Consider the following 27,499-nt stretch of genomic DNA (forward strand, 5'->3'; position numbering starts at 1 on the left):
CTTTCAAAGGCACATGGTTAATAGGTGCTCACTACAGATGCTATTTAGACTTCTCTGGTGGCTCAGACGGTAAAGCGTCTGTCTACAATGTGGGAGACTCGGGTTCGATCCCTGGGTGGGGAAGATCTCCTGGAGAAGGAAATGGCAACCCACTCCAGTATTCTTGCCCAGAAAATCCGATGGATGGAGGAGCCTGGTAGGTTACAGTCCATGCATGACTGAGCTTTCACTTTCACTTTCACAGATGCTATTTGGGTCTTCACAATTTCTCTGTCTAAATGGGGTTGTTTCTAATAGTATGGTCACCGTCCTCCTTTTCCTTTCTACTCATCCAAGTTGGAGGAGATTAAGGGAGCTAGTGCTTCTCTAGGATAGTCCTGGCATCTGCAGCCAAGCACTCTGGCCCTGACTCTAGCCATTTCTCCAGAAAGGAGCTTATCCCCATCCCTGACATTATGTGATTGAAACAGCTGGGAGCTGTTTGAACTTGGCCTCACTGGGTATTCATGGGGTTTACTGAAACACTACAGTACATTTTGTACAAATGGCAGATGCTGCAGTCTGGGGAATGCAACTGTTCAGGATTGCAGTTTGCCTCACTTACTTGTCAGCAAGGTTCTCCCTACCTCTTTTGAGGGGGCCCTGGCTACTCACCTCTAGCCTAACAACCCTGGTTTTCTCTTCAGATCCTGGGGAAGGCACATGGTGCTAGGACTGGATTTGTCTTTATCATTATAGCATTGCAGCATCTAGAGTACATTTTTTTTAATTAATTTTAATTGGAGGCTAATTACTTTATAATATTGTAGTGGTTTTTGCCAAACATTGACATAAATCAGCCATAATGACAACAGTGAACACTTAAACAACAGACATTATACAGTAGACACTACTCTAAATACTTTCCCCCCCAGCTTTATTGAGGTATAAATAACAAAACTTATATATATTTAAGGTATTCAATCTGATGTTTTTATATAGTATGTATTATGTAATGATCATCACAATTAAGTTAATTAACATATCCATCATTTCACATAGTTGTCTTTTTTTGAGATGAGAAAATACTTCAGATCTATTTTCTTAGCAAATTTCAATTATACAATACAGTGTTGCTAACTATAGTCACCATATATATAATACATTAGCTATCCAGAACTCATTTATCCTACATAACTGAAAGTTTTTACCCTTTGACCAACATCTCCCCATTTTCTCCACCCAAATGAGCCCCAGCAACCACCATTCTACTCTCTACCTTTATGAGTTGGACTGTTTTAAATTCCATATATAAATGAGATAGTACAGTATTTGTCTTTCTCTGCCTTATTTTACAAAGCATAATGTCTTCCAGGTTCAACCACGTTGTTGGGCACAGCAGGGTTTCTTTCTTTTTCAAATACTGAATAATATCTCATTGTGTATATGTGTGTGTGTATGATGTTATCTTATGTGTTCATCCCTTGGCAACTACACTTTGCATTTATTAACTTAAATCATCCTCACTATCTTAGAAGTTAGGTACTGTTATAATCCCATTTTATGAGAAACTGTGGACATAGAGCAGTTAAGAAACTTGCTCAGGAATAAAAGCTATGCTATTTATGGCATAGCTGGGATTTGAGTCTAAGATGTCTGGCTCTAAAAATCTGTTCTTGTTTTAACCACTGTGTATACAGCCATGCAATTAAAAGATGCTTACTCCTTGGCAGGAAAGTTATGATCAACCTAGAGAGCATATTAAAAAGCAGAGACATTACTTTGCCAACAAAGGTCCATCTAGTCAAGGTTATGGCTTTTCCAGTAGTCATGTATGGATGTGAGAGTTGGACTATAAAGAAAGCTGAGCGCTGAAGAATTGATGCTTTGAACTGTGGTGTTGGAGAAGACTCTTGAGAGTCGCTGGGACTGCAAAGACCAGTCCATTCTAAAGGAAATCAGTCCTGAGTGTTCATTGGAAGGACTGATGTTGAAGCTGAAACTCCAATACTTTGGCCACCTGATGTTAAGAACTGACTCATTTGAAAAGACCCTGATGCTGGAAAGTTTGAAGGCAGGAGGAGAAGGGAATGACAGAGGATGAGATGGTTAGATGACATCACCGACTTAATGGACATGAGTTTGAGTAAACTCTGAGAGCTGGTGATGGGCAAGGAGGCCTGGCATGCTGCAGTTCATGGGGTCTCAAAGAGTTGGACACGACTGAGTGACTGAACTGAACTGAACTGATACTGCCTCTGAATAAAAACTTCCTGAATGAATGATTACTAAATATTTACTGTGTGCCAGGCCCCAAACTGTATTACCTCATTTTACACTGAGGTACAACACACTTGTACATGCACATGAACTTGCATGAGATACAGCAACATGCAACACTTCCTTGCATGTAGATACTATTCAGTTCAGCTTGATGATTCCCATTTTGCAAATGAGGGGATAATGAAAGGCACCCAGGAGGTGTCCAAGATTACATCGCTGATGGGAAAAAGGCAATTGGTGGTCTCTTGTCTGGCTCTAGAACCCATGATCTTAACATTATAGTTCACTGCATCCCATTACTTCAAGTGATTCTCCTCAAAGCCTCCTCAGGTGAATTCTATCATCAGGTTGACTTGACACTGATAATAATAAAGACTTAAAGAACTGGCGCAAGGTTAAGCAAATTAGTAAGAGACAGTAGAGTCTTGGACTCAGGTGTTCTTGTTTTAAATCCACTGGTTTTAAAGTAGAAATCTTTTTTTTTCTATTTTATTCTATCTCTGATGCATTTTTGAGTTGTTCCAAATGCCTCAACCTCCAAGTCTGGCCCTTTAGTTCATGAAAAAAAATGTTCCAAAGGCAGAATTTCCAGGAACAGAAGAAATTATCTCTCCAGCATCCCTACATTCAATTTAGTTCCAATTCTCCCAGAATATGATGAAAGCAACAAAAAACTAAGCAGTTATGATGCAGGGGACAACAGAGCATGTCCAGACTGGCACAATTGATGAACAATAGGGAAAAGGCTGTTTGCAGCAACAGCAGAGTTGTAAGAATATTGGTGGATGATTGCCTGAGGAGAGGGAAAAGGGGTTCTCTCTTACTCAGTAAAATATGAAAGGGAAGAAACAAAAAAGGGTAAAATTTACAGAATCAACTAAATCATTTCCAATATAATCATCTCAGGAGGAAAAGAACAAAAAAATATTAAGCAAAATTAAATTCAGATAACAATTATATGTACTACTGTGGGCAAAACTTCCTGAGAAGAAATGGATTAGCCCTCACAGTCAACAAAAGAGTTCAAAATGCAGTACTTGAGTGAAATGAAAATGAAAGGTGCTCAGTCATGTCTGACTTTTTGCAACCCCATGGACCATACAGTCCATGGAATTCTCTAGGCCAGAATACTGGAGTGGGTAACTTTTCCCTTCTCCAGGGGATCTTCCCAACCCAGGAATCAAACTGGGGCCTCCTGCATTGCAGGCAGATTCTTTAGCAACTGACCTATCAGGAAATCCTAGTACTTGGATACAATCTCAAAAATAACAGAATGATCTCGGTTTGTCTCCAAGGCAAACCATTCAATATCACAGTAATCCAAGTCTATGTTCCAACCACTAATGCCAAAGAAGCTGAAGTTGAACAGTTCTGTGAGGACCTACAAGACCTTCTAGAATCAACATCCAAAAAAAGATGCCCTTTTCATCATAGAGGACTAGAATGCAAAAGTAGGAAGTCAAGAGATACCTGGAGTAACAGGCAAGTTTGGCCTTGGAGGACAAAATGAAGCAGGGAAAAAGTTAACAGAGTTTTGTCAAGGGAACACACCAGTCATAGCAAACACCCTCTTCCAACAACACAAGAGACAACTCTACACATGGACATCACCAGATGGTCAACATTGAAAAAGCAGATTGATTACATACTTTGAAGCCAATGATGGAGAAGCTGTATACAGTCAGCAAAAAACAAGACCTGGAGCTGAAAGTGGCTCAGATCATGAGCTCCTTATTGAAACATTCAGGCTTAAATAAAAGAAAGTAGGGAAAGCCACAGGCCATCAAATCCCTTATGATTATGTCACCCATGTAGGTGACAAACAGATTCAAGGGATTAGATCTGGTAGACAGAGTCCCTGAAGAACTATGGACAGAGGTTTGTAACAATGTACAGGAGGCAGTGACCAAAACCATTCCAAAGAAAAAGAAATTCAAGAAACCAAGGTGGTTGTCTGAGGAGGCTTTATAAATAGCTGAGAAAAGGAGAAAAGAAAAAGGCAAAGGAGAAAGGTAAAGATATACCAAACTGAATGAAGAGATTGAAAGAATAACAAGAAGAGAGAAGAAAGACTTCTTAAGCAAACAATGCAAAGAAACAGAAGAAAGCAATAGAACGGGAAAGACCAGAAATCTCTTCAAAAAATTGGATATATCAGGGGAGCATTTCATGCAAGGATGGGCATGGTAAAGGGCAGAATTGGTAAGGACCTGACAAAAGCAGAAGAGATTAAGAAGAGATGGCAAGAACAGAAGAAGAACTATACAAAAAAGGTCTTAATGACTCGGATAAACACAAATATGTAGTCACTGTTCTAGAGCCAGACATCCTGGAGTGTGAAGTCAATTGGGCCTTAGGAAGTATTACTGCAAACAAAGCCAGTGGAGGTAATAGAATTCCAGCTGAACTATTTCAAATCCTAAAAGATGATGCTGTTAACAAGCTACACTCAATATGTTAGCAAATTTGGAAAACTCAGCAGTGGCCAAAGGACTGGAAAAGGTCAGTTTTCATTCCAATCTCAAAGAGCAATGCCAAAGAATGTTCAAACTACTTTACAGTAGTGCTCATTTCAAAAGCTAGCAACTCAAAATCCTTTGAGCTAGGCTTCAGCAGTACATGAACTGAGAAATTCCAGATGTACAAGCAAGGTCTAGAAAAGGCAGAGGAACCAGAGGCCAAATTACCAACATTCATTTGATCATAAAGAAAGCAAAGGAATTTCATAAAAATATCTATTTCTGCTTCATTAACTATGCTAAAGTCTTTGTGTGGATGAAAACAAACTGTGGACAATTCGTAAAGAGATGGGAATGCCAGACCACCTTACCTGTCTCCTGAGAAGGCTGTATGCAGGTCAAGAAGCAACTTTTAGAACAGGACATGGAACAATGGACTGGTTCAAAATTGGCAAAGGAGTATGTCAAGGTTGTATTTGTCACCCTGTTTATCTAACTTAGATGCAGAGTATATCATGAGAAATGCCAAGCTGGATGAATCACAAGCTGGAATCAAGATTGGCGGGAAATATATGAACAGCCTCAGACATGCAGATAATACCACTCTAATGGCAGAAAGTGCAGAGGAACTAAATAGCCTCTTCTAATGAGGGTGAAGGAGGAGAGTGAAAAAGCTGGCTTAAAACTCAACACTCAAAAAAGTAATATCATGGCATTCAGTACCATCACTTCATGAGAAATAGATGGAGAAAAATTGGGAGCAGTGACACAGTTTATTTTCTTAGGCTCCAAAATCATTGTAGACAGTGACTGCAACCAGGAAATTAGAAGACACTTGCTCCTTGGAAGAAAAGCTATGACAAACCTAGACAGCATTTTACAAAGCAGAGATAGCATTTTGCCAGCAAAGTATAGTCAAAGCTATGGTTTTCCAGTAGTCATACATGGATGTGAGATTTGGACCATAAAGAAGACAGCACTGTAGAATTGATTCTTTCAATCTGTGGTGCTGGAGAAGACTTTTGAGAGTCCCTTGGACTGCAAGGAGATCAAATCAGTCAATCCTAAAGGAAATCAACCCTGAATATTCATTGGAAGGACTGATGCTGTTGATGCTGAAGCTGAGGCTCCAATACTTTGGCCACCTGATGAGAAGAGCTGATTCATTAAAAAGGACCCTGATACTGGGAAAGACTGATAGCACGAGGAAAAGAGGGTAATAGAGGATGAGATGACTGGATAGCATCACCTATTTAATGGACATTAGTTTCAGCAAACTCGGAGATACTGAAAGATAGAGAAGCCTGGTGTGCTGCAGTCCATGAGGTCACATAAAGTCAGACACGATTTAGTGACTGAACAACAACAAGATGCAGAGGAGCAGAAACATAAGTGTACACAATCCCAACTTCCAGTTGGGGAAGTTTTAGCTTAACTTTTTGGGAATGAACAGAATCTTGAGAGCTAGATGAGAACTTGTTAATAATAACTGGGCCAAATTATCTCAGGAATCAGGTCTTTCAATCTCTCTTATACTATCTCTGGCAGGAAAACATCTAGCTCACTTGGTGGTACATCTAGTGATGGAGGGGCTTCCCTGATGGCTCAGCAGGTGAAGAATTCACTTGCAATGTAGGAGATGAAGGTTTGATCCCTGGGTTTGGAAGATCCCTTGGAGGAGGAAATGGCAACCCACTCCAGTATTCTTAACTGGGGAATCTCATCGACAGAGGACTGAGCATGCATGCTGGTAATGGAGACCTCACTATCTTACACGGCTGATTATTTCTTTATTGGGTTGGGAGAAGACTAACAAGTACCTACTAGGTGTAATGCCCTCTATCAGACATTTTATATGCACTGATTTCATTTAATCTTCACAATCCTGTAGAGTAGCTGTTATCTCCATTTTACAGACAATAAAGTAAAGGGGGAGGAAGTGAAAAGTCATTTGTTTGAAATTATGTAGTTAGGGAGTGCTGGAACTAAGGAGCCCAAATTCTGACCATAAATTTTATGCTTTTTCTACCATTCCACATTCCTTCTATCTCCAAGGAAACCTTAGAAAATCTGAAGCACTAGGCTAAAATCATGATATTTTCTATCTAGTGCAACCTGCCCATCAACTACTCTAGTTAATGGCAAGATAGAAACTGGATTTTATGTGACATGATCTGCTGCTAGGAAAACAATGGTGAGTCCCTGTCACTGAACCTCCATTTAAATGTTCACCTCTGTTTGATAATCTATTATAGAATTCTGACAAGCTTAATGGGAATAATTACATAGAGGTTACTAGTGAAAAGTCTGGAGCTAGCTTTCCTAGATTCAATTCCTGGCTCCATCACTCAATAGCTATGATATCACCTTGGGCAAATTATATTGGGTTGGTTAACAAGTTTCTTTGTTCTTTTAAGCAAAAATAAAAGATACATTTTTCATTTTCACCAAGAACTCTATTGAACGATATATTCAGGGTTTTGTTCATTACCTTCTGTCAATTTTTAGGCAACTTCATAACCATATAACTTCTCTATACCTCCCTTTATATACATTTAAAATGCGAAAATAATAGTACTTACTTCATATGTTTGCTGTGATGATTAAATTGAGTTAATGAAAGTAAAGGTCTTAGAACAGAATCAGAGGTACATAGTCCATCATTATCAATCTGTATTTTCTGGAATCTTTTAAATTTTGAAAACTGGTGCAATGTGAACAGTGAACTTCCAGATGTTCAAGCTGGTTTTAGAAAAGGCCGAGGAATCAGAGATCAAATTGCCAACATCTGCTGGATCACCAAAAAAGGAAGAGAGTTCCAGAAAAAACATCTATTTCTGCTTTATTGACTATGCCAAAGCCTTTGACTGTGTAGATCACAATAAACTGTGGAAAATTCTGAAAGAGATGGGAATACCAGACCACCTGACCTGCCTCTTGAGAAACCTATATACAGGTCAGGAAGCAACAGTTAGAACTGGACATGGAACAACAGACTGGTTCCAAATAGGAAAAGGAGTACGTCAAGGCTGTATATTGTCACCCTGCTTATTTAACTTCTATGCAGAGTACATCATGAGAAACTCTGGGCTAGAAGAAGCACAAGCTGGAATCAAGATTGCTGGGAGAAATATCAATAACCTCAGACATGCAGATGACATCACCCTTATGGCAGAAAGTGAAGAGGAACTAAAAAGCCTCTTGATGAAAGTGAAAGAGGAGAGTGAAAAGTTGACTTAAAGCTCAACATTCAGAAAATGAAGATCATGGCATCTGGTCCCATCACTTCATGGAAAAGACATGGGGAAACAGTGGAAACGGTGTCAGACTTTATTTTGAGGGGCTCCAAAATCACTGCAGATGGTGATTGCACCCATGAAATTAAAAGACGCTTATTCCTTGGAAGGAAAGTTATGACCAACCTAGATAGCATATTCAAAAGCAGAAACATTACTTTGCCAACCAAGGTCTGTCTAGTCAAGGCTATGATTTTTCCAGGGGTCATGTGTGGATGTGAGAATTGGACTGTGAAGAAAGCTGAGCACCGAAGAATTGATGCTTTTGAACTGTGGTGTTGGAGAAGACTCTTGAGAGTCCCTTGGACTGCAAGGAGATCCAACCAGTCCATTCTGAAGGAGATCAGTCCTGGGTGTTCCTTGGAGGGACTGATGCTAAAGCTGAAACTCCAATACTTTGGCCACCTCATGCGAAGAGTTGACTCATTGGAAAAGACTCTGATGCAGGGAGGGATGGGGGCAGGAGGAGAAGGGGACGACAGAGGATGAGATGGCTGGATAGCATCACCGACTTGATGGACATGAGTTTGGGTGAACTCCGGGAGTTGGTGATGGACAGGGAGGCCTGGCATGCTGCAATTCATGGGGTCGCAAAGAGTTGGACATGACTGAGTGACTGAACTGAACTGATAGTGTTTTGATAGATCTCCTGGAACACATGATTCTGTTGCGTTTATCTACAGCAATTCTGCTGGGGACATCTGAGAATTATCTCAGTGCCCACTGATGTATGTATTTTTTAATTATTTTAGATCACAAGCCTGAAGAAGGCAGAGCTGTCTGGCACAGAGCAGGGGATCAATAATTACAGTATGAAATTCAGAACGCTGAAGTGTTTTCTTACAACTACAGATACTTTGGTTTAAATTTCCCCTCAACAGGTTTATGCTCTTTTTCCATTGACAGAGAAGTTTTATGTTCCTCTGTTAATAGTAAATTATTTGTCCTTAGCAGGGAGCTGACAGAATATCACTTTTTCTTCTTTGTTTGAACAGATCTTTTTTTTTTTTTTTTTACTTTATTTTACTTTACAATACTGTATTGGTTTTGCCATATGTCAACATGAATCCGCCATGGGTGTACACGTATTCCCAATCCTGAACCCCCCTCCCACCTCCCTCCCCATACCATCACTCTGGGTATTACTCAGCCATTAAAAACAATATATTTGAATCAGTTCTAATGAGGTGGATGAAACTGGAGCCGATTATACAGAATGAAGTAAGCCAGAAAGAAAAACACCAATACAGTATACTAACACATATACATGGAATTTAGAAAGATGGTAATGATAACCCTGTATGTGAGACAGCAAAAGAGACACAAATTTATAGAACAGTCTTTTGGACTCTGTGGGAGAGGGAGAGGGTGGGATGATTTGGGAGAATGACATTGAACAGATCTTTTAAAATCACTGATATTATCTTAAAATCTTTAAAAACTAACTTTTACTCATTCTAGGATTCATGAAACTAATCTTTGTCACTCCTATTAAATATCCTACCACATATAAAATGTTACATATTATTTATCCACTTGCTAGGGCCCCATGATTCCTCTTCCTTTTAAAATATGAACTCATCAGAAAGCTTAGTGTAGTGACATTTGATTACTTAGCTTTCTTGTCCCCTTTCTTCCTTATAAAATGATTACTGTGTTCTGGGGCATCATTTTTAAATCTGTGCCTAAGGTGAGTGCCTTACTCACCCAGTTCTAGTCCTGGCCCTTCTCCTTCTTTTCTTTTGCAGATTTCCTTTGCCAAAGGAATCTTCACCTTCAAAAGGTTCTGTCCATTTCTCCCGGCTCTACCTCATAAGGAAAGTGTTTTATAGCAATGACAAGAAGTCTCTCAACCACTCAACAGACAAAGGACCTTGTCTCTTTCTATACCTTATTTTGGCTTCATGGTCATTTCTCAAAAGTTTATTCCCTATTTGCTGAATAGAAAGGCCTATTTTAGGTATCAAATAGAAATCCTCAACCATAGCCTCAACACAAGCATCATATATATAGCTTTAATAGCCTTTGAAAAATCAAGCTGTAGTTGCTCATGCTCTGAGAAACCAGAGTCAAGAAGGCCCAGGTATGTAGTTAGTACCCTTTATACTCAAGAGTCTGAGTTAGCTTTGTTCTGGAAGGTGAGTCCACAGTTCTTGATAGAAAAAGAAGCCTCTCATTGGAAGAAAGCTATGCTAGCTTCAAAGTTTCTCTTGTTTTTGTGGTCCTTGTTGCCTGCTACCCCCATCCTGCCAGGTTGGCTTGCTTGAACCTCCAACCCTGCCTTGACTTCTGGTTTCTCCTTAATCACTGGCTCATACTAGCTGGCCTGGAGCTGACTCTCATTCCATTTTATTCTTCTGCTGCCCCTTGCTCATAAACTAATCCCACTGTCCATCTTGTTTCTTCCCTTTATTCCTAGCCTTTGCCTCACTATTTTGTGTCCTCGCTCCTGGCTCTATCTCTTAGTTTCTTATATCTACCTCTTTACAGAGCTGAGTTTCACATTTTGCTTAAAGTAATCTCAGCCTTGGCAGACAGGTACCCAGATTAACAGGGTCTGAGTTGTGCACAACTTTAAAATAAACCAGCTTCCTAATTGTTTTATTTGTTCTCTATGACTGGTTGTTCTGAGTGTAAAAGTGCCTCAGTGGGAAGAATGGGCAGATGCCTATGGGTAACATGGTTGATATGCTGAGAATTTCCTTGGCTACCTAAATTAACCCTCAAAAATCTGCCTCCTGATTTGATGTAAGTCTAAGGAAGAGTTGTGGGTAAATAATAAGAGGGCTGGGTGCTTAGTCCAGTTCCAGATTCCTAAAAATTATCTCCTCCAGGGTCAGGTCAAGACCGAGGCAGTACCTATCTCCATTAACCAGCCAGCTATCAACTCCAGAGCTGGTACTTAAAAGCTTATCCCCAAACACTGAGGAGGTTTCACTTGAAATTCTATTTGTTCCCTCAATGTACCATCAAAGGAAAATGAACAAAGATTTAATATAAGATGTGGCATACAAAAAGAACAGCAGCTTAAAAACAAATGTGTGATTCTTGTTCCAGGTTGGAAAAAAAAAAAAAAAAAAGAAAGTCACTCAGTCGTATCCAGCTCTTTGTGACTCCATGGACTGTAGCCCACCAGGCTCCTCTGTCCATAGAATTCTCCAGGCAAGAATATTGGAGTGGGTTGCCATTTCCTTCTCCAGGTTAGAAAACATCACAGTGTTTAACCTAATGTTTCATGACTTAGTATTCCCTTGCAAAGGTATTTGCTATGGGTGAGGAAGAGAAAAAAGGGAGTGAATTATGGAGAAAGAGCCAAGGGTAGGATGGTGAATTTAAAGCCACTCTAAGGATTTCTTTGGAAGGAATGATGCTAAAGCTGAAACTCCAGTACTTTGGCCACCTCATGTGAAGAGCTGACTCATTAGAAAAGACTCTGATGCTGGGAGGAATTGGGGGCAGGAGGAGAAGGGGATGACAGAGGATGAGCTGGCTGGATGGCATCACTGACTCGATGGACGTGAGTCTGAGTGAACTCCGGGAGTTGGTAATGGACAAGGAGGCCTGGCGTGCTGTGATTCATGGGGTCGCAAAGAGTCGGACATGACTGAGCGACTGAACTGAACTGAAACATTCTTTGGTTTTGCCCTCCTCTTTTACTTTCCCTGGTCCCAAATTCTTTCCAACAGTCCTTGGAGCCAAAAGTTATCTGAACTCCTTATCCAAGGGAGGAGGTAGAGGAAACAGTATCCAATCTGGAGGAATCAGGCTGAAAACATATGCCACCCGCCTACCCACCAAGGAGAAGATACTAAGAAACAAACACTCATACTGAGTTAATCATAAGAGTAAGACATTTTCTCAAATGAATTAAAGAGAAGGGAATGTAAAGGAGAGCACAGTTGAGAGTTATAGGGATGTGACTCACCTTGTAGAGGAAATGGGTAGGGGAACAGGGAAACTTCCTATTACAAAGGTACCTACCTGTAAGAGTAAATTAGGATGTCCTGTATTGGTTCCTAGGGCAGTAAGAGCCAGATGGGCAAAGCTATTAGAGAATAAACTGGAGGAGGTGCTCAGGGAAGCCACTGTTCACAAACTAGGATAGAGATATTACAATATTTTTAGGAACTGGTACAGATCAGCCATGTAGTCTATCAGCTCTGGGTGGAAGAGAGTGAGAAAGATCACCATGAAGAGGAGGGAAAAGTGTAAAAAAATATGCCAACACAAAATTTACGAATTTCAGAGTTTCACAGCCAATAAGACAGCACTGCCTGTGATGTCAAGGCATACCAGTGATCATGATATGGAATTGCTGCCGATTTCCTGTCTTGTTCTTGGCTAGCAGGGTTGCCCATCTCATTTGGAGCAAGGGATGACAGTGAGGAAGGGTCTGGTGCTCCCTGAGGTGACCATCTCCCTCAGGGAAGAAAGGGGTAGGGTTACCTTCTTGCAGAGGACCATCTGGTGGTCAAACAGGAAGAAGACTCGCTGCTGGTTGCGGCCATAGGGCTGGTAGATCCAGGCCATCTCCCCAGTGTAGATCAGCTCCGAGCTCCTGTCTAGGATGTCCTCGCCCTGGAAAGGACATATGATAATGAGAGGCAGCCAGGCAGGAAGCATGACATCTTCATCTGCCTGGAGACACCTAGAGTTGACTATGAGCTGGGAAATAAGCAGGACAGAAAGGGACTAGTGAGGAAGAAGGAATGGAGGGAGGAACCCCTGGGAGTCCCTGAAACGCTCCATGAGTTACAAAGACCCATAGTCTTGTTTACCCTGAAGTCAAATGAGCCCCGCTACTCAGGACTGCTACAGTCCTTTACCAGTTGCTCTCTGGCCACAGAGGCACCAGCTGCCTTGAGATGTCTGTCTGTCTGTCTGTCTGTCTGTCTGTCTCTCTCATATTCTCCCTCTCTTTCTTTTTTTTTTTTTTCTATGAGTCTCTCTTTCCACCCCAATCTTTCATCCCAGTTCTAGATTTTAAGTTTCTTTCTTGTACCTGAAGAGTAAAGCCTGAACAGGTGCGAGAAGTCACTTTGGTTCCCAGACAAGTAAAACAAGAAAAGGAGGGATAAAGAGGATATGATTTTTAAGGGAGAGAAAGAGAATCCATTCACCCTCTTAAAATTGTGTTTCCTTCTTTTCTCAGTTCATTAAAATATACTGATTAAGTAGGAAATTTTATCACCACATGCTACCTTGGTCTGATATCCAGAAAGTCTGAATATCTTGCTTATCTTTCTTGCTATGTAGAATCAGACACACACTAAAAGCCCCGTCAAGACACTTAACTCTTAGCTAATTCTATTTCAGTTTACAAGGGCCTTTTATTTGTGGGAACTTGATATGTAGGGGTGTATGTCAGATGCCAAGCCGTATCTGGCCCTGTTCTTAAGGAGTTTATACCTCAGCAGAGGAGTCTAATATAGGTATGCTCAGAATTTGTGGAATGCAAGGCAAACCATGGGGACAAAGAGCAGTGGTTCCATGATTCAGGAGAGTTAATACTTACTGAGCACCTACAGGGGTCAGACATCATGCTACATACTTTCACTCTGTCTCTTGAGCATCACAACAGCCCTGGGAGGTAGATAGTCTTGTTATCATCTGTATAGTCTGAGGGACCAAGGGGTCAAGTGATCAGCCATGGTCACCCAGCTAATTAGCCAAAGATCCATAATCCAAACCTAAGTCTGCAACTCCAGAAAGTGTGCTCATTTTTGTCAATACATTATATTGTCTCTAGGCCAAAAAGGCACTGAAGTGTCAGTCCCTTCCTCTCTCTGGGTCTCAGTTTTTCTAGATGTTAAATGAGGTATGTGAGGATGATCTCTAAGGTCCTAGCCCTGACACTCTAATGCTAAGATCTCAGCCTTGCACCAAAAAGTTTCAAGTCAGAGTTAGACATGGGGGCTCCTGCATTTTCCTGGAAACAATCAGAGGCAAACAACCTAGGAAAGGCAGTGGCACAAAGAGAGGGGTAGCTAGAAATGGTATTCTTGAGCATACCACTTTTTTTTCAGTCTAAGAGATAGGAAGAAAAACAGGAGCTTGGTGGAAATATTTTCTAATAATACAATCTCAAAAAGAAAGCTCAGTGATACTAGTGTGACTCCAGACAACAGCCTAGGGGGTCCTTGGAATTTTGGTAAACACCCCTCCTTGGCGGGCCCACATACTAACCCAGAACCTCTGGAGGCCCAGGACTAGGAAAAGAATCCTTGAGAGTGTGGGGGCCATGCGAGGTTTTAGTGTTGGAGGGATGGGAAGCTGAAAGTGGTACCACTCATCCATGCCCCAACTTGAGGCAGGCCAGGAACATGTGTTAAAATCCATTTTAAACATGTATGAAGTAAAAGAAAGGTATAAAGGGGGCCAATGCTATACAAAGATGCCCAGGATGACTTTTAAAGGCATAATTTGCTAAGCTGAGGATGATCAGATCAAGGGTACTGTTCATTGCCATCTGGTCCACCCACTCTACCAGTGAGGAGTACCCCAGTTCTATCAATTCTGTTCTAAGTACTAGCCATGAGTGCCACTTGGTATCATTCTAACAAGAAGGAAACTTGAATAAATACACCTCTGTGCTCACCAAGCTGACTGTTGTCAGGTAACTCTCTTATGTTCTCTGTTCCTCAGTTTCCTCATTTAAAATGATGATAATAATATGACCAATCTCATCTGGCTGTTGTAAGAATTATATAATATACAAAGTGCTTAGAAAAGTACATTCCACATAATGATAGCTATTATCTTGAATATTACTGTGTGCCCCGAATCTTGTGCCACATGCTCCTATTAATACTCATAACCCAATAAGGAATGTACTGTTCAGTTCAGTTCAGTTCAGTCACGTCTGACTCTTTGCAACCCCATGGACTGCAGCATGCCAGGCTTTCCTGTCCATCACCAAATACCGGAGCTTACTCAGACTCAAGTCCATCGAGTCGGTGATGCCATTCAACAATCCCATCTACTGCTGTCCCCTTCTTCTCCTGCCTTCAATCATCAGGGTCTTTACCAATGAGACAGTTCTTCGCATCAAGTGGCCAAAGTATTGGAACTTCAGCTTCAACATCAGTCCTTCCAATGAATATTCAGGGCTGATTTCCTTTAGGATTGACTGGTTTAATTTCCTTGCAGTCCAAGGGACTCTCAAGAGCTTTCAACACAATACAAAAACATCAGTTTTTTGGCACTCAGCTTTCTTCATGGTCCTATTCTCACATCCATACATGACTAGTGGAAAAACCATAGCTTTGACTGGGTGGACCTTTGTTGGCAAGGTAATGTCTCTGCTTTGTAATATGCTGTCTAGGTTGGTCATAGCTTTTCTTTCCAAAGAGTCAGACATGACTGAGTGACTAAATTGAGCTGACATGGGGTTCTCAAGGCAAGAATACTGTAATGGCTTGCCACTCCCTTCTCCAGGAGACCACATTTTGTCAGAACTCTCCACCATATTCTGTCCATCTTGGGTGGCCCTACACAGCATGGCTCATAATTTCATTGAATCAGACGAGGTTGTGATCCATGTGCTGTTTGGTTAGTTTTCTGTGATTGTGGTTTTCATTCTGTCTGCCCTCTGATGAATAAGGGAGGTACTCTTATTTACTCCTAAACCAATGTCAGAGAAATTAGAAGTAATATGGCCAAAGTGGAAGAATATAGGACAGAGTCCCTCTAATTGTCATGCTTTAAACCATCAAACCACAGCAAAATAATGATCCCATAATGGAACAACCAGCTGCCTTGGAAGATTTCTAAGGTGGGAATGTCAAGTACTTAGGTTCTGGGGCCAGTGCTGCCACCAACTCACTTCCTTGGGAAGCAGCTTAATTACCATCAATATGCTTCCTCATTTAAACATCGTGGCTAATACAAGGATTTCTGTTTGACCCACTTTACATGGCTGTTTGAGAGCATCAAATCAGTTCATGTAAGGGAGAGAGACCTTAGAGTTTAGAGCTCTCTGCTTTGCCCTTCTGCCCCACTTGCACCACATAGTTCTTTGCCTTGACCCTTCAAGTGCAATCACTTCTTACCTCCTCTTCCCCTACACGCCTTCTGTTTTCTTCTATTCTTCCACGATTTTGCTCTTCCTAGGATATATTTGCCCTCACTGGATAGCCAAGGCCACATCTCATTCATCTCGATATTTCAGTATCTAGCATCTCATTCTAATTACAGGCTAATTATCTCCTGTGGGGCTGTGCCCTGAGAACATCAAGGGAGAGAAGGACAAGGGAAATGCTATTATTCTCATAGTTTATTTTTGATTCTTCCTGCTGGCAGGAGGGCAGGGAAGTAACAAATACATTCAGCTCCACATTTTATCTAATGGTCCAAGGAGCATGCTTCATCCAGTCACTTTAGCTTGTAAGTAGATGTTTCTGCTGCCTCCATCACATTTGGCTTTTGTGTTTCCTCTAAATTCTTTGGATTCAGAAGTCCGATGGTAAACTAGAACATGCTCTTGAGTATTATACAACCAGGCTGTTGAGGGGAGGGGTGTTATGAACAAGTAATGACAACTACACACATCAAGTTCCTAAACACGAGCTTCAAATTTGGGATCCTGGTAAAAATCTCCAGAAAAAAATTAAAAAGATAAAAAGAAGCTGTCACAGATATGCTCCTTCTTCCTTCCTTTCAAGTGGATCTAATGCATGTGAAGGGTACCAAAGTGACAGCTTAAACAAATATCAGCATCAGAGAAATTAGAAATTTCCAAGAAATTATAATTCTTGGGTACAGGTTCTTCTTCCTGTGGCTCCCCTAAGCTGTCCAAGGTACTTATTATTTAGAAGTATAGGTGATACTGATACTGACTTTTAGGAGCCCTAGAGGGTGAGGCAGAGCAGAGGGTACTCAAAGAATTCTAAGCCCCATAGGTTGACAGGGAACAGGGATGGTAACGGGAGGTGGGCAAAAAGACCCAAAATGTTTACAAAATAAGTTAAGGGAGGGCTAGGTGTGGATATAATACAAGATCTCCTGCTCTCTAGCCAAATGCTCTGATTTATTGAGAAGGCAACAATTTCTATTGCCTGTATACTACCAACTGTCCACCCTCTTTCCTAATTTCTCTTCAAGGGATATTAAGCTCTGAAGGTTCCTTCTATGACTGTTCTTTCTCATTTGACAAATTAAACTTGAATTATTCTGTAGATGTTTTTAACAGCTACCTTGTTTTTTCAAACATCTGGAGGAGGTAATGGAGTAGCGAAAAGAGAAAAGCACTGCTTCATTTTCTTGATGTGCAAGGCTTGTCCACAGCAGCCCCCACCAAGCTGGCAAGCTGGCAGAGCTTTTCTCTGCCTGTTGAACTGCTTGGGTAGGTGGAATATACAACGAAAGGATCCAGTGAGCTTGGGCCACCTAAGCCAAGAGCCAACCAGCCATGGAACAGACATATCCTGTTTCTTTCTGGAGGAGGCCCCGGCACTCATCCACCTTTAGCCTTACCGGGATTTGGATTCCACCCCCACCAAGACAGTTTTACTCTTTCTTAGATATGGATACTTTACTGCAGAAACAAGTCCCTGTAAATATCATAAAGGACAGCAACTGGGCTTCAGGAAGCAGAAGGCTACAAGTGTATGTGGTGCAGCAGTGAAAAGAATACCCTCTTAATTGAATTATTCAAAATGGAAGTATTTAAACACTTTTGAATTTATCTATCTTTTGTGTTTACTTTTTAAAACAAAGTGCTTGTATTTGTATCTCAAAAAAAAAAAAAAGAATTTGGAGACTAGTTTCAAGTTTTAGTTTTGTCATTGATTTGCTATTTGGCCTTGCTGAGGAATAGGCTTCTCAGACTTTCACCATCATTACAAGGTGTGCATGTGTATGTATATGCACACACATGTGCATAAGCATGACCAGGATTGTTGCTCAGGGAATTCACTAAAACCCCTAGTGACACTGACACTCTAGAAGTATTTAAGACTAGATATGGTACACTTGATCAAAACTTTGGGCCTGGCTTCTGAAATGTACCCAACAGGCCTTGCTAAAGAAAAGCCTTCCTAGAGGGCAACCTCTCTGTATCTGGTAAGTTCCACAGTGACCACAGAGTCTGAAAAGTTAACCACAAAGAATTTTTCTTCTAACTAACTTAAATAAATAAGTGCTTTGTCAAGCAGGGTTGTGTGGGCTTAGAAGAGATTAGAGGACAAATCAATCATGCTTACAAAAGAGGGAGAGAGCAACTGCCTCCTATCAATCCTACCTCAGATTTGCCTTTTTGTTTCTCTCTCCCCCTCGACCTATAGACATAAACATATAAAATTCTTTCTGAGATGCTGAATCTTTAAATTATAGTTCAGTGCTTTCAAGTTGGGTGTGACTGAAGCTTCCTGAGCAGGGCAAAGAATTTCAAGCTATTCTTGGTATTGTATGACCCCAGATGCAGGGACTGGCGGCTCAGAGCACATGGAGGAATTAGAAAGTCTTCCAAGTATTGGAAAGGGGAAAAATGTTCCATGGGAGAGAAAGTCAATTGCTGCTGGGAAACTTGTATTACAGAGAATCCCATCAAGGGTAGATAAAAAGAGACCTGCTAGCCAGCCAAAGTTTCAGAGTACCTGAGACTTTATGGGCTTGCTAGAGGTCATTTGATCAGGCAACTAGCCAAAGCAAATCAGACAAAGGGAAAGAGAATCTGTGATTTTCTAATAAATATGTGCCAGTGCTGGCTTCTTATGAGCGAGAAGGTCTCTTTAGATGTTTCCTTCCTTTCCCTGAATCTCAAAGAATCACTTCTGTTTTCTATTCTATATGGGGACACTATCCTTCAAATAAGACTCAAAAATATGCCCACTGCTCAGAACTGGACATTTCCATCCATTTACATTAAAGAGGAACAGAGGTCGCAGAACAAAGGAAAGATGATTTTTTTTCTGGATCTTGGTTAAGTAACTCTAAGGCTGATATTTAATCCCCTCAGAATGTGCTAAACTATATGAGAAGTTAGAGGAATACTACCTCTCAAATTACAGGAAATTATACCTATGTGGAGGCCACTGGAATGGGGAACTGACTCAATTTTACACTATGACCACGAGGCTTAAGATTGCCTCTTCCTTGCCACTCCAGTACTCTTGCCTGGAAAATCCCATGGACGAAAGAGCCTGGTAGGCTGCAGTCCATGGGGTCACTAAGAGTCGGGCATGACTTACACACCTCTCATTAGCAGTGAGTTTTGCCTTGGCTCTAATCTAAATCCTTGCTCCTGCTTTTCAAATATTATTACTCTTTTTTTTAAAATTTTTGGTTAAAATGTGAGGTTCTGGCTAAGGTATTTGAACTCTCCAGTGTCCCTGCTGGTGAAAGTGTCCTACCTCCCAGTCTAGAACAGAGGCCTGCCACTGTGCAATCTTGTCAATATTCTCCAAGCGACGCTTGCGTTCATTGATCTGCTGAGTCACATTTCTCATGACAGCCAGAGCAGCTGCCACATATCTGTAGTCACTGTGAAGACACAAAATTACAAGTTGGATGAGTTAATGTGCCATAGAACCAATGTGCTAGGTGTTAACCTTAACATCCATTCTCCTGTTCCTACTTAGCAATAGAGCCCTCATTTTCAGATGGAATTCATGCCATGTGGAGTAAAGGAATACATTTCCAAGAGGTGATTTAGGTGATCTAGTTCAGTTAAGTGATATATAAATAGAAATGTTAGGCAGAACTTTTGAGAAATCTCCTTTAAGAAAGACAGAAGGCCTTTCTTTGGTCCTTACTTCATCCTGATGCTTAGAATTTAGATGTGAAGGCTGAAGTTCTTCCAGCCATCTTGGATCATAAGGACAAGCTCCATACTCGCCAAGGATCAAGAAGGGAGCTTTACACATGGCATAGTCCAGACAACTTTATCATCTGTTCTAGCACCTATTTCTAGGGAACTCTGCCCAAAGTAACTATAAAATAACATCCAAACCTTTCCCTCACAGAGATATACTCCTTGGACACAAATCAGACTTTAGTCACTGACAAGTGGTGTGGTCTTTCACAAATCACATTTATCTTCTCAGTGACTCATATATTTTATCTGTAGAATGGGGGAGAATTACAGTAGAATTTGTTGAACTTTTATTAATCCATGACAATGGTTTTACTCTTGGCTTATAACAAATGTTAGTAGTATTATTAATACAAAGGAAACATTTCTCTAGTATAGATGTTATATGGGTAGTCTCTCAAAACCTCTAACTCAGAAGTATAATCCTAATCCCATTTTCCTGGGACTTTGGATGGCCCACTTGTTAAAGGTTATATCACCCTGCCAAGTTTTCTCTGCTTGTCTGCTCTAATTTCCAATCAAATAGCTCCTGTGAAAAGCATGTTGAAAGTGAAACCCCAGATATTTGGTGTAATTACTATAAACTGAGAAGGCAGGAGGACGAGTTATGGTTCAGTCTTAACTAACTTTTCCTTAGAGAAGCTGAACATGCTTTGTGGTCACTAACCTGCTCACTGTCCCAGCACCAACTGGAAAGAAGAGAAGAGCACAGCAACTGTCTTTATCTTTCCTAATATATTGAGCTGTGGAGTGGTAGATCAAACATAAGCACAGGAGAAAGGGAGTTGTAACTGCCAGGGCAGATGCCTCCTCTTATCTGGCTTCCCTTGCTCCAGTCTTTTCTCTGCATACCTTCCAGACTATAGTCTTCAAATGTTACTACATCTTATCACCCCCAGTAACAAGATACTCACTACATATCCTAAGCAGTCCATTCTGTCTCAAGACAACTCTGTTAACATGCACGTGTGCTCACACACACACACACGCACCAAAAACTATTTTTTATTCTGAGCCTAATGAATGTTGGCTATTACCAGTTTTTCTTATTGATCTCACTTCTGACTCATACTGAACTCACAAATATGCTTTCTAGAAGCTGTTTTTCTCCCAGTTGGTCCTTGAATTGTTGACTTCTCAGAACCAACCACAAAATATTATATTTGTTCCTATTGCATTACAACATTTTACAGTTACTTGCTCCAATCTATAGTGTAACTACTGTGCTCTGTAAAACTGTCAAAGTTTTGCTCTGGCAAGACTATCTTAGCCTGTCATTTAGAAGCAGGGTAGGGTAATGACAGAAGGGGTAGTTGCAGGGCAGAAGCTCCTGACATAAATAAGCACCCCATTGTTTAGGCTCATGTTATTCCACTGTCTGATTTGAGAGCATCAGGAAAATGCCTTAAGCCAACTTCTGGGAAATAAAGCATAGAGTTACACTCTATATATGGTAGCCACTAGCCACATTTAATTAAAATTAAACAAAATTTTAAATTTTATTTAGTTGCACCAGCTATATTTCTCAGTTCTCAATATCCATATGCCAACAGTGTCTACTATATTAAACCTCACAGATATAGAATGTTTTCATCACTGTACAAAGTCTCATTGGACAGTACTGGTATGAAAATGCTCTACCTGACCCCATGTACTACTCAGCCATGAATTTATCACTGCCACTGTGCCATACTGTCAATCAATAAATAGCTGCGATCTAGCCTGAACCCTGCTCAGAGCCCTCAGACTTCCAAGAGGGGGTCTGAGTCCAGCATCCTAGTGAGGAGACTGATTGAACCAAGATTGTCTTGTTCTAGACAGGTCAGCTAACCTCCCTCTTGCACAGAGCCTTCCTTCTTGTCAGCTTAAGCAAGGTTGGGTAGGGGGCGGTGAAGATATGTCACCCTTCTGTAAACAAAGGTAGCATTATTCTTCACTTATCATTCTCTATCCATCTAATCTTCTCCCTCATAAACTACTCTGACTGCCTACATTTCAGACTTACCTAACTGAATATCTATGTTCCTAAGCCTTCAACCTGGCAGTAGCCTCAAATTGCCTTCAAATCCAAGCTACTCTGACATGCAGTGCAGGAGCTATCACCTTGATACAGCTTCCTGAGGCCGGAAAGAAGGAACTGTCCATGGTCTGGGGATAGTGCTAGGTTCAGTGGGTCACCCCAAATGAGGACAGGGATTGATGTAGCCTGCCACTGGCTGAAACATTCTCTCAGCACGCTAGTGCCTGGGGCTGGAAGAGGAGGAGACAAAGAGGGATAAAAGGCCTTGAGGCAGGGGTTCCACTCACAAGGTGAAGGAGTATAGGAATGGCAAATCCCAGGGAGATATTCTATCTTATTGACTCCCACTAAACCCAAAAAGGCCTTAGGATTGCTTTGGCCTAAAAGACTAAAATAGTTTTTGGCTGTGTTTTAAAAACAAATCACCAGGATTCATGTTCATGTGTGGCAAAACCAACACAATATTGTAAAGTAAAAATAATAATAATAATAGTAATAATAAAAAGAAAAAAAAATGGACAGCCAGTCCAGGTTCGATGCATGATACTGGGTGCTTGGGGCTGGTGCACTGAGACGACCCAGAGGGATGGTATGGGGAGGGAGGAGGGAGGGGGATTCAGGATGGGGAACACATGTATACCTGTGGCGGATTCATGTTGATATATGGCAAAACCAATACAATATTGTAAGGTAATTAACCAATTAAAATAAATAAATTTATATTAAAAATACATTTGGAGGACTTTTAAAAGCACCTATGCAAATACATAATTTACATAATTAATATCATCAGTCCATAAGTTTGATTTTTAGAGCCTCCTGCTAGGTAGGTTCCATGGAACAGATACTTAGGAGTAGGCAGGAGATGAGCTGTGATATAAAAACATTTGAGAATCACTTTGAATATACTGATTTTAGAACCATTGGTCTGAAAGCTGCTTCACTGAGATTTGGGTACAATAGTGGCTGTTTCTGGTCACTTATCACCTTGAAATATACCTGTGGGGGTCATTTAAATTCATCACATCATGAGCGGGCAGAACTAGAAAAGGCCTTCCAGACTGTGTAATATAATGGCTCACAAATCTTCCTGGGCACTTGGAGAACTCTGTAAAAAGCTAGGCTCCCAGACCACTGTCCATACTTTGTGTCCCTGCTATGCCACAGACTTCTTCTTTGTCATTTTCTTTCTTTGGGACTCAGTCTCTTCAGCCACAGATAGAGGAAGTCTGACTAGAAAAACTTCCTTTAAGGCCCTTCCCATTTTAGGGCCATAAATGCTTTTTCATTTTTATTTTTAATTTAGTGGGGGTTTTTCAGTATCCTATTAGCTCTCACAAGTCTTCTCCTTTGAAAAGTTGGGACTCAGTTTTGGTAATGGGCTATATTAAATCTTTTAAGTGAGATTTATTCACCTCCAAGTTTCATGTCTGAGTACTCCCACCCACCAGCCAGTAAACAGAATCAAGGAGAAGAGAACACAGAGTCTTCTTTTGCAAAATCTTTCTATACCTACTTCCCTCACAGCCAATGGATCAAGGAAGGCAGAGCTATCACTGGTGGTGTTACTTACACAAAGGGAGAGCTCACTGTTGTCACATTTGGTTTCAAATCTGAATCTGTCCAGGGCTTCAGAAACACTGGAGCACGTGACCCATGATTTGCTAAAGAAACAATATCAACTTAAAAATGAACCTAGAGATTGACCTAGAAGCTTGACATAAAGCCAGCTGACCCCCACACATGGCCTTATGCAACTAAGTCTGGAAGTCAGCTCCAAGGAAACTAGGCAACAAAGTTAAATGAAAGTAAGATATGAGCCTGATGAGGATGAGACAAAAACTAAAGGAAATTGGGCAAAGGCCTTCTTTATTCTTGGAGTGCTTAATCAGGAGGAGAGTTGAGAGCTGGGCCAACAAACCTAAGGTCAGATATTTACTATCAATCAAAAGCATGCTATAAATAGCCTGGGGGTTCTAGGTCATGAAGTAAATGATATGCAAAACTAGGAGATGGCTTACGTAGGCCACTCCTATTGCTGGAGATAGCTCCCAGTACAGTGGTTTAGTCCCTCAGTTATGTCTGACTCTGTGACCACCAAGCTTCTCTGATCATGGGATTTCCTAGGCAAGAATACTAGAGTGGGTTGCCATTTTCTTCTCCAGGAAATCTTCCTGACCCAGGGATGGAACCTGCATCTCCTGCTTAGCAGGCAGATCCTTTATCATTGATCCACCTGGAAAGCCCAACTTCCAGTACATACCTTACTAATAGGGGATCAGAAGTACTATTTCCATTCAGAGAGATAAATAAAGCTCTTTCATCCTTTTGGGGTTTTCTTGAAAATACTGAAAAAATTTTTAAAAACTTCAGGGGAATTCTCCAGTCTATTTCCCCCTAGTAATGCTCTGGATCTAAGGGGAGGGTACAGTTAGGATGAGGCAGAAGAGGGAGGGAAAGACTAAAGAAGTCCAGGAATGTAGCCTTTCAGAAGAATTCTAAGGTCAGTACAAGCTGAGTAGTCTGTTACCAGGATATTTGACTCTATCAAGCAGAGAATAAAAAGTTGGTTCCCTTGGCTAATTTCGCAAGGTGAGGGAGTGATAAAGAATCTATCTGCCAATGTAGGAGACACAGGGGATGCAGTTTCGCTCCCTGGGTTGGGAACATCCCCTGGAGAAGAAAATGACAACCCACTCCTGTATTCCTACCTGGAAAATCCCATGGACAGAGGTGCCTGGCGGGCTATAGTCCATGGGATTGCAAAGAGTTGGACATGACTGAACAGCCAAACACCTTCACCTGGCTGAATTCAGGACTAAGGACCAGGCTATAAGCTTCCTGAAGACAGTGTCTTAAGTGGTACAATTATGATGCACATTGATTTTGTGTATATATTTATTTACAAATTTATAAACAACTCTTATAAACACTACCTCACTTTACACACACACGAGTCTTGAGAAGTAAGCAAGAATATATCATCATCCCATTGTACATATAAGCTAACAGCTCAGAAAAGGCAAAAGAACATATACTGTCAATAAGGTCTAACATGTAGAGGAGTTCTCTCCTTCACTACTGCCTCCCTCAATCCCTTACCTATGGTCCTGGGCGGTATACTTGAGGAGCTCGGCCAACTGTAAGGGATACTTGCAGATCTTCTGTACTGGCGTCAAAAGGAAACCATCAATAGCAATGTCGATCATTTGCTGCAAGAGGCGACAGGCCTCAAAAAAGTGTTGGTAGCGGCTGTCCTTCATCAGTTTGGAGAGCTCCATACAGGCGTCCAGGTGATTGTTACAGTACTCAGAGTATATCCAGAATCCATCTTGCTGTGAGCAGAGGAAAGACAGAGAGAAAAGGAAATGCTACTGAGGACTCCAAGAGAAATTCCAGAGATATGGAATGACAAACCGTCTTCTTATGTAGAAATATAAAAATGAAAACATCAGTCTTTTCTAAACTGATTCATAATAACAAATTATTTGGGAATTAGACAAACTGATTGCAAAAATTCATATATAAAAATAAATAAGTAGGAATAGCATGGAAATTCTATAAAAGAAGGTTAATGAGAGGAGACTGACCCTGCAAATAGTAAAATATAATATCATAATAAAATTCGGGCATTGGATCATAGAGGTAGGTCAGAGGTCTATTCCATGTAGTGGCAGACTAAATAGTTTTAGATGAAACTTAATCACTGAGAAAAGCTAGAAAATCTGGGAAAACATAATAAATTTCTGTTTGAATGAATCACATCATCCAGAGTTTCTAATTGTCTCCAAAGAATATTCTGTAGGAAATACACCATGGAATTTTCAGGAGTAAAGAGGAGTGATGGATGCAAGTTAAACACAAACGGCTGAGGAAAACTGTGTGTGTGTGTGTGTGTGTGTGTGTGTGTGTGTGTGTGTGTGTGCACATGTAAAGAAGGGAGGAGGAGAAGGTAAGGGGAGTATATTCAAATGATATACCAAAATCTGGGTAAATGGCATTTTTCATTTCACTGTACTTCACTTTATTGCACTTCACTGATATGTTTTTCACAAATTGAAGGTTTGGGAGAAAGACTTGGTTGAGCAAGTCTATCGGCATCATTTTTCCAATAGCATTTGTTCACTTTATGCCTCTGTGCCACATTTTGGTATTTCTTACAATGTTTCAAACTTCTCCACTGTTATTATATTTGTTATGGTGACCTGTAATCAGTGATCTTTGATGTTAATATTGTAATTTTTGGTGAATGCTACAAACCTATATAACAACGTGAATGCAATACATAAGTGTTGTGTGTTCTGCCTACTCCATTGTTCCCCTTTCTCTCTCTTCTCTGGCCTCACTCTTCCCTAAGACACAACAATACTGAAGTCAAGTCAATTTATAATTCTGCAATGATCTCTAGAGTTCAAGTGAGAGGAAGCATTATATATCTTTAACTTTAAATCAAAAGCTAGGAATAATTAAACTTAGGAAGGAAGGCATATCAAAAGCTGAGACAGGCTAAAAGCTATAACTCTTGCACCAAATAGTTATTAGCCAAGTTGTGAATGCAAGGAAAACATTCTTGAAGGAAACTAAAAGTGCACTAAAAGTGCTACTCCAGTGAACACACAAATGATAGAAAGTGAAAACAACCTTATTGCTGATATGGAGAAAGGTTAAATGGTCTGGATAGATCAAACTAGCCTAACTCAGAGCAAGATTCTAACTCCCTTCAATTCTGCAAAGGCTGAAAGAGATGTGAAAGCTTCAGAGAAAAGAGTGAAGCTGAGATAACAAGATGGTGGTGGAGTAGGTGGACATGGAGTACATCTCTCTCCACAGATACATCAGGAATACACCTTCAGACACAGAAGTGCATGCAGAACACCAGCTGAGAGTGGACAGGAGTACCTGACCAGTGGAAAAGAATATATAGAATCACGCAAAACTTGGTAAAATGAAGAAACTAGGGGGAAAAACAGGAGTATTAGTAGGACTGGATCTACCCTCAGCAGGTGGGGGAACTGAAGCAGGGGTCTGATCCTCACAATGGGGCAACTGTCCGAGTCACAGGAGAAACATTTAAGGCTGAGAGTAAAACAGCTGATCTGTGGCAGCCTAAATGGAATGACAATCAGACAGTCCTTGACACAGTCATACATACCCTGGACAGGGATGCAGGTCCCCTGGAAGGTGTAGCAGCTGGGAGCTGGAGTTTAGGGATTCTGGAGTAATAGGGCTGCTGTTGACTGTGGAAAGACACATCGAGGGGATGTGAGGGAGGAGATCATGGGGGGAAATGTCTATGGAGGGAAGTTGGAAAGCCAGGCAGCCATGGAAGCAAGGTGATACTCCTGAGTTACGCATAGGGGGTGGAGCCTTGACCATAGCCTGTCTCTCCCCACATGCCAGCATCTGCAGCTGAACAATAGAGAGGTTAGCCCATCAGATGCCTCATACACTGAAATACAGAGTAGGACCCCACCCAGGGTGCCCTTTTAAGTGCCTAATGCGCCAATCTACAGAGTAGACTCCAGTCAGGGGGGCCTCTCTATGTGCCTGACGTGACAAACAACAGAGAAGGACCCCAAGCAAGGGATCCCTCTAAGTGCCTGAACAGGTGGAGCTATGGAGAAAGACTGGCCAAAGAGGCCTTCTGATC

At 41.1% G+C, this 27,499-nt stretch overlaps 1 protein-coding gene across 19 annotated transcripts in view; it reads right to left on the bottom strand.

Annotated features, from left to right (window-relative positions):
- The window catches only part of ARHGEF9 (Cdc42 guanine nucleotide exchange factor 9), a 456,021-nt gene that overhangs the window by 38,021 nt on the left and 390,501 nt on the right, over positions 1-27,499 (bottom strand). For all 19 annotated transcript variants that reach the window (XM_015104868.3, XM_060407410.1, XM_060407408.1 and 16 more), the window contains 3 exons: positions 24,952-25,184; positions 19,369-19,498; positions 12,464-12,595 (listed from right to left, as the gene is read on the bottom strand). In XM_015104868.3, the coding sequence (XP_014960354.1) occupies positions 12,464-12,595; positions 19,369-19,498; positions 24,952-25,184 (495 nt within the window). The remainder of the gene's footprint in view (positions 1-12,463; positions 12,596-19,368; positions 19,499-24,951; positions 25,185-27,499) is intronic.

This window comes from Ovis aries, chromosome X (genome assembly GCF_016772045.2).
Source record: "Ovis aries strain OAR_USU_Benz2616 breed Rambouillet chromosome X, ARS-UI_Ramb_v3.0, whole genome shotgun sequence".
NCBI classification, from domain to species: domain Eukaryota; kingdom Metazoa; phylum Chordata; class Mammalia; order Artiodactyla; family Bovidae; genus Ovis; species Ovis aries.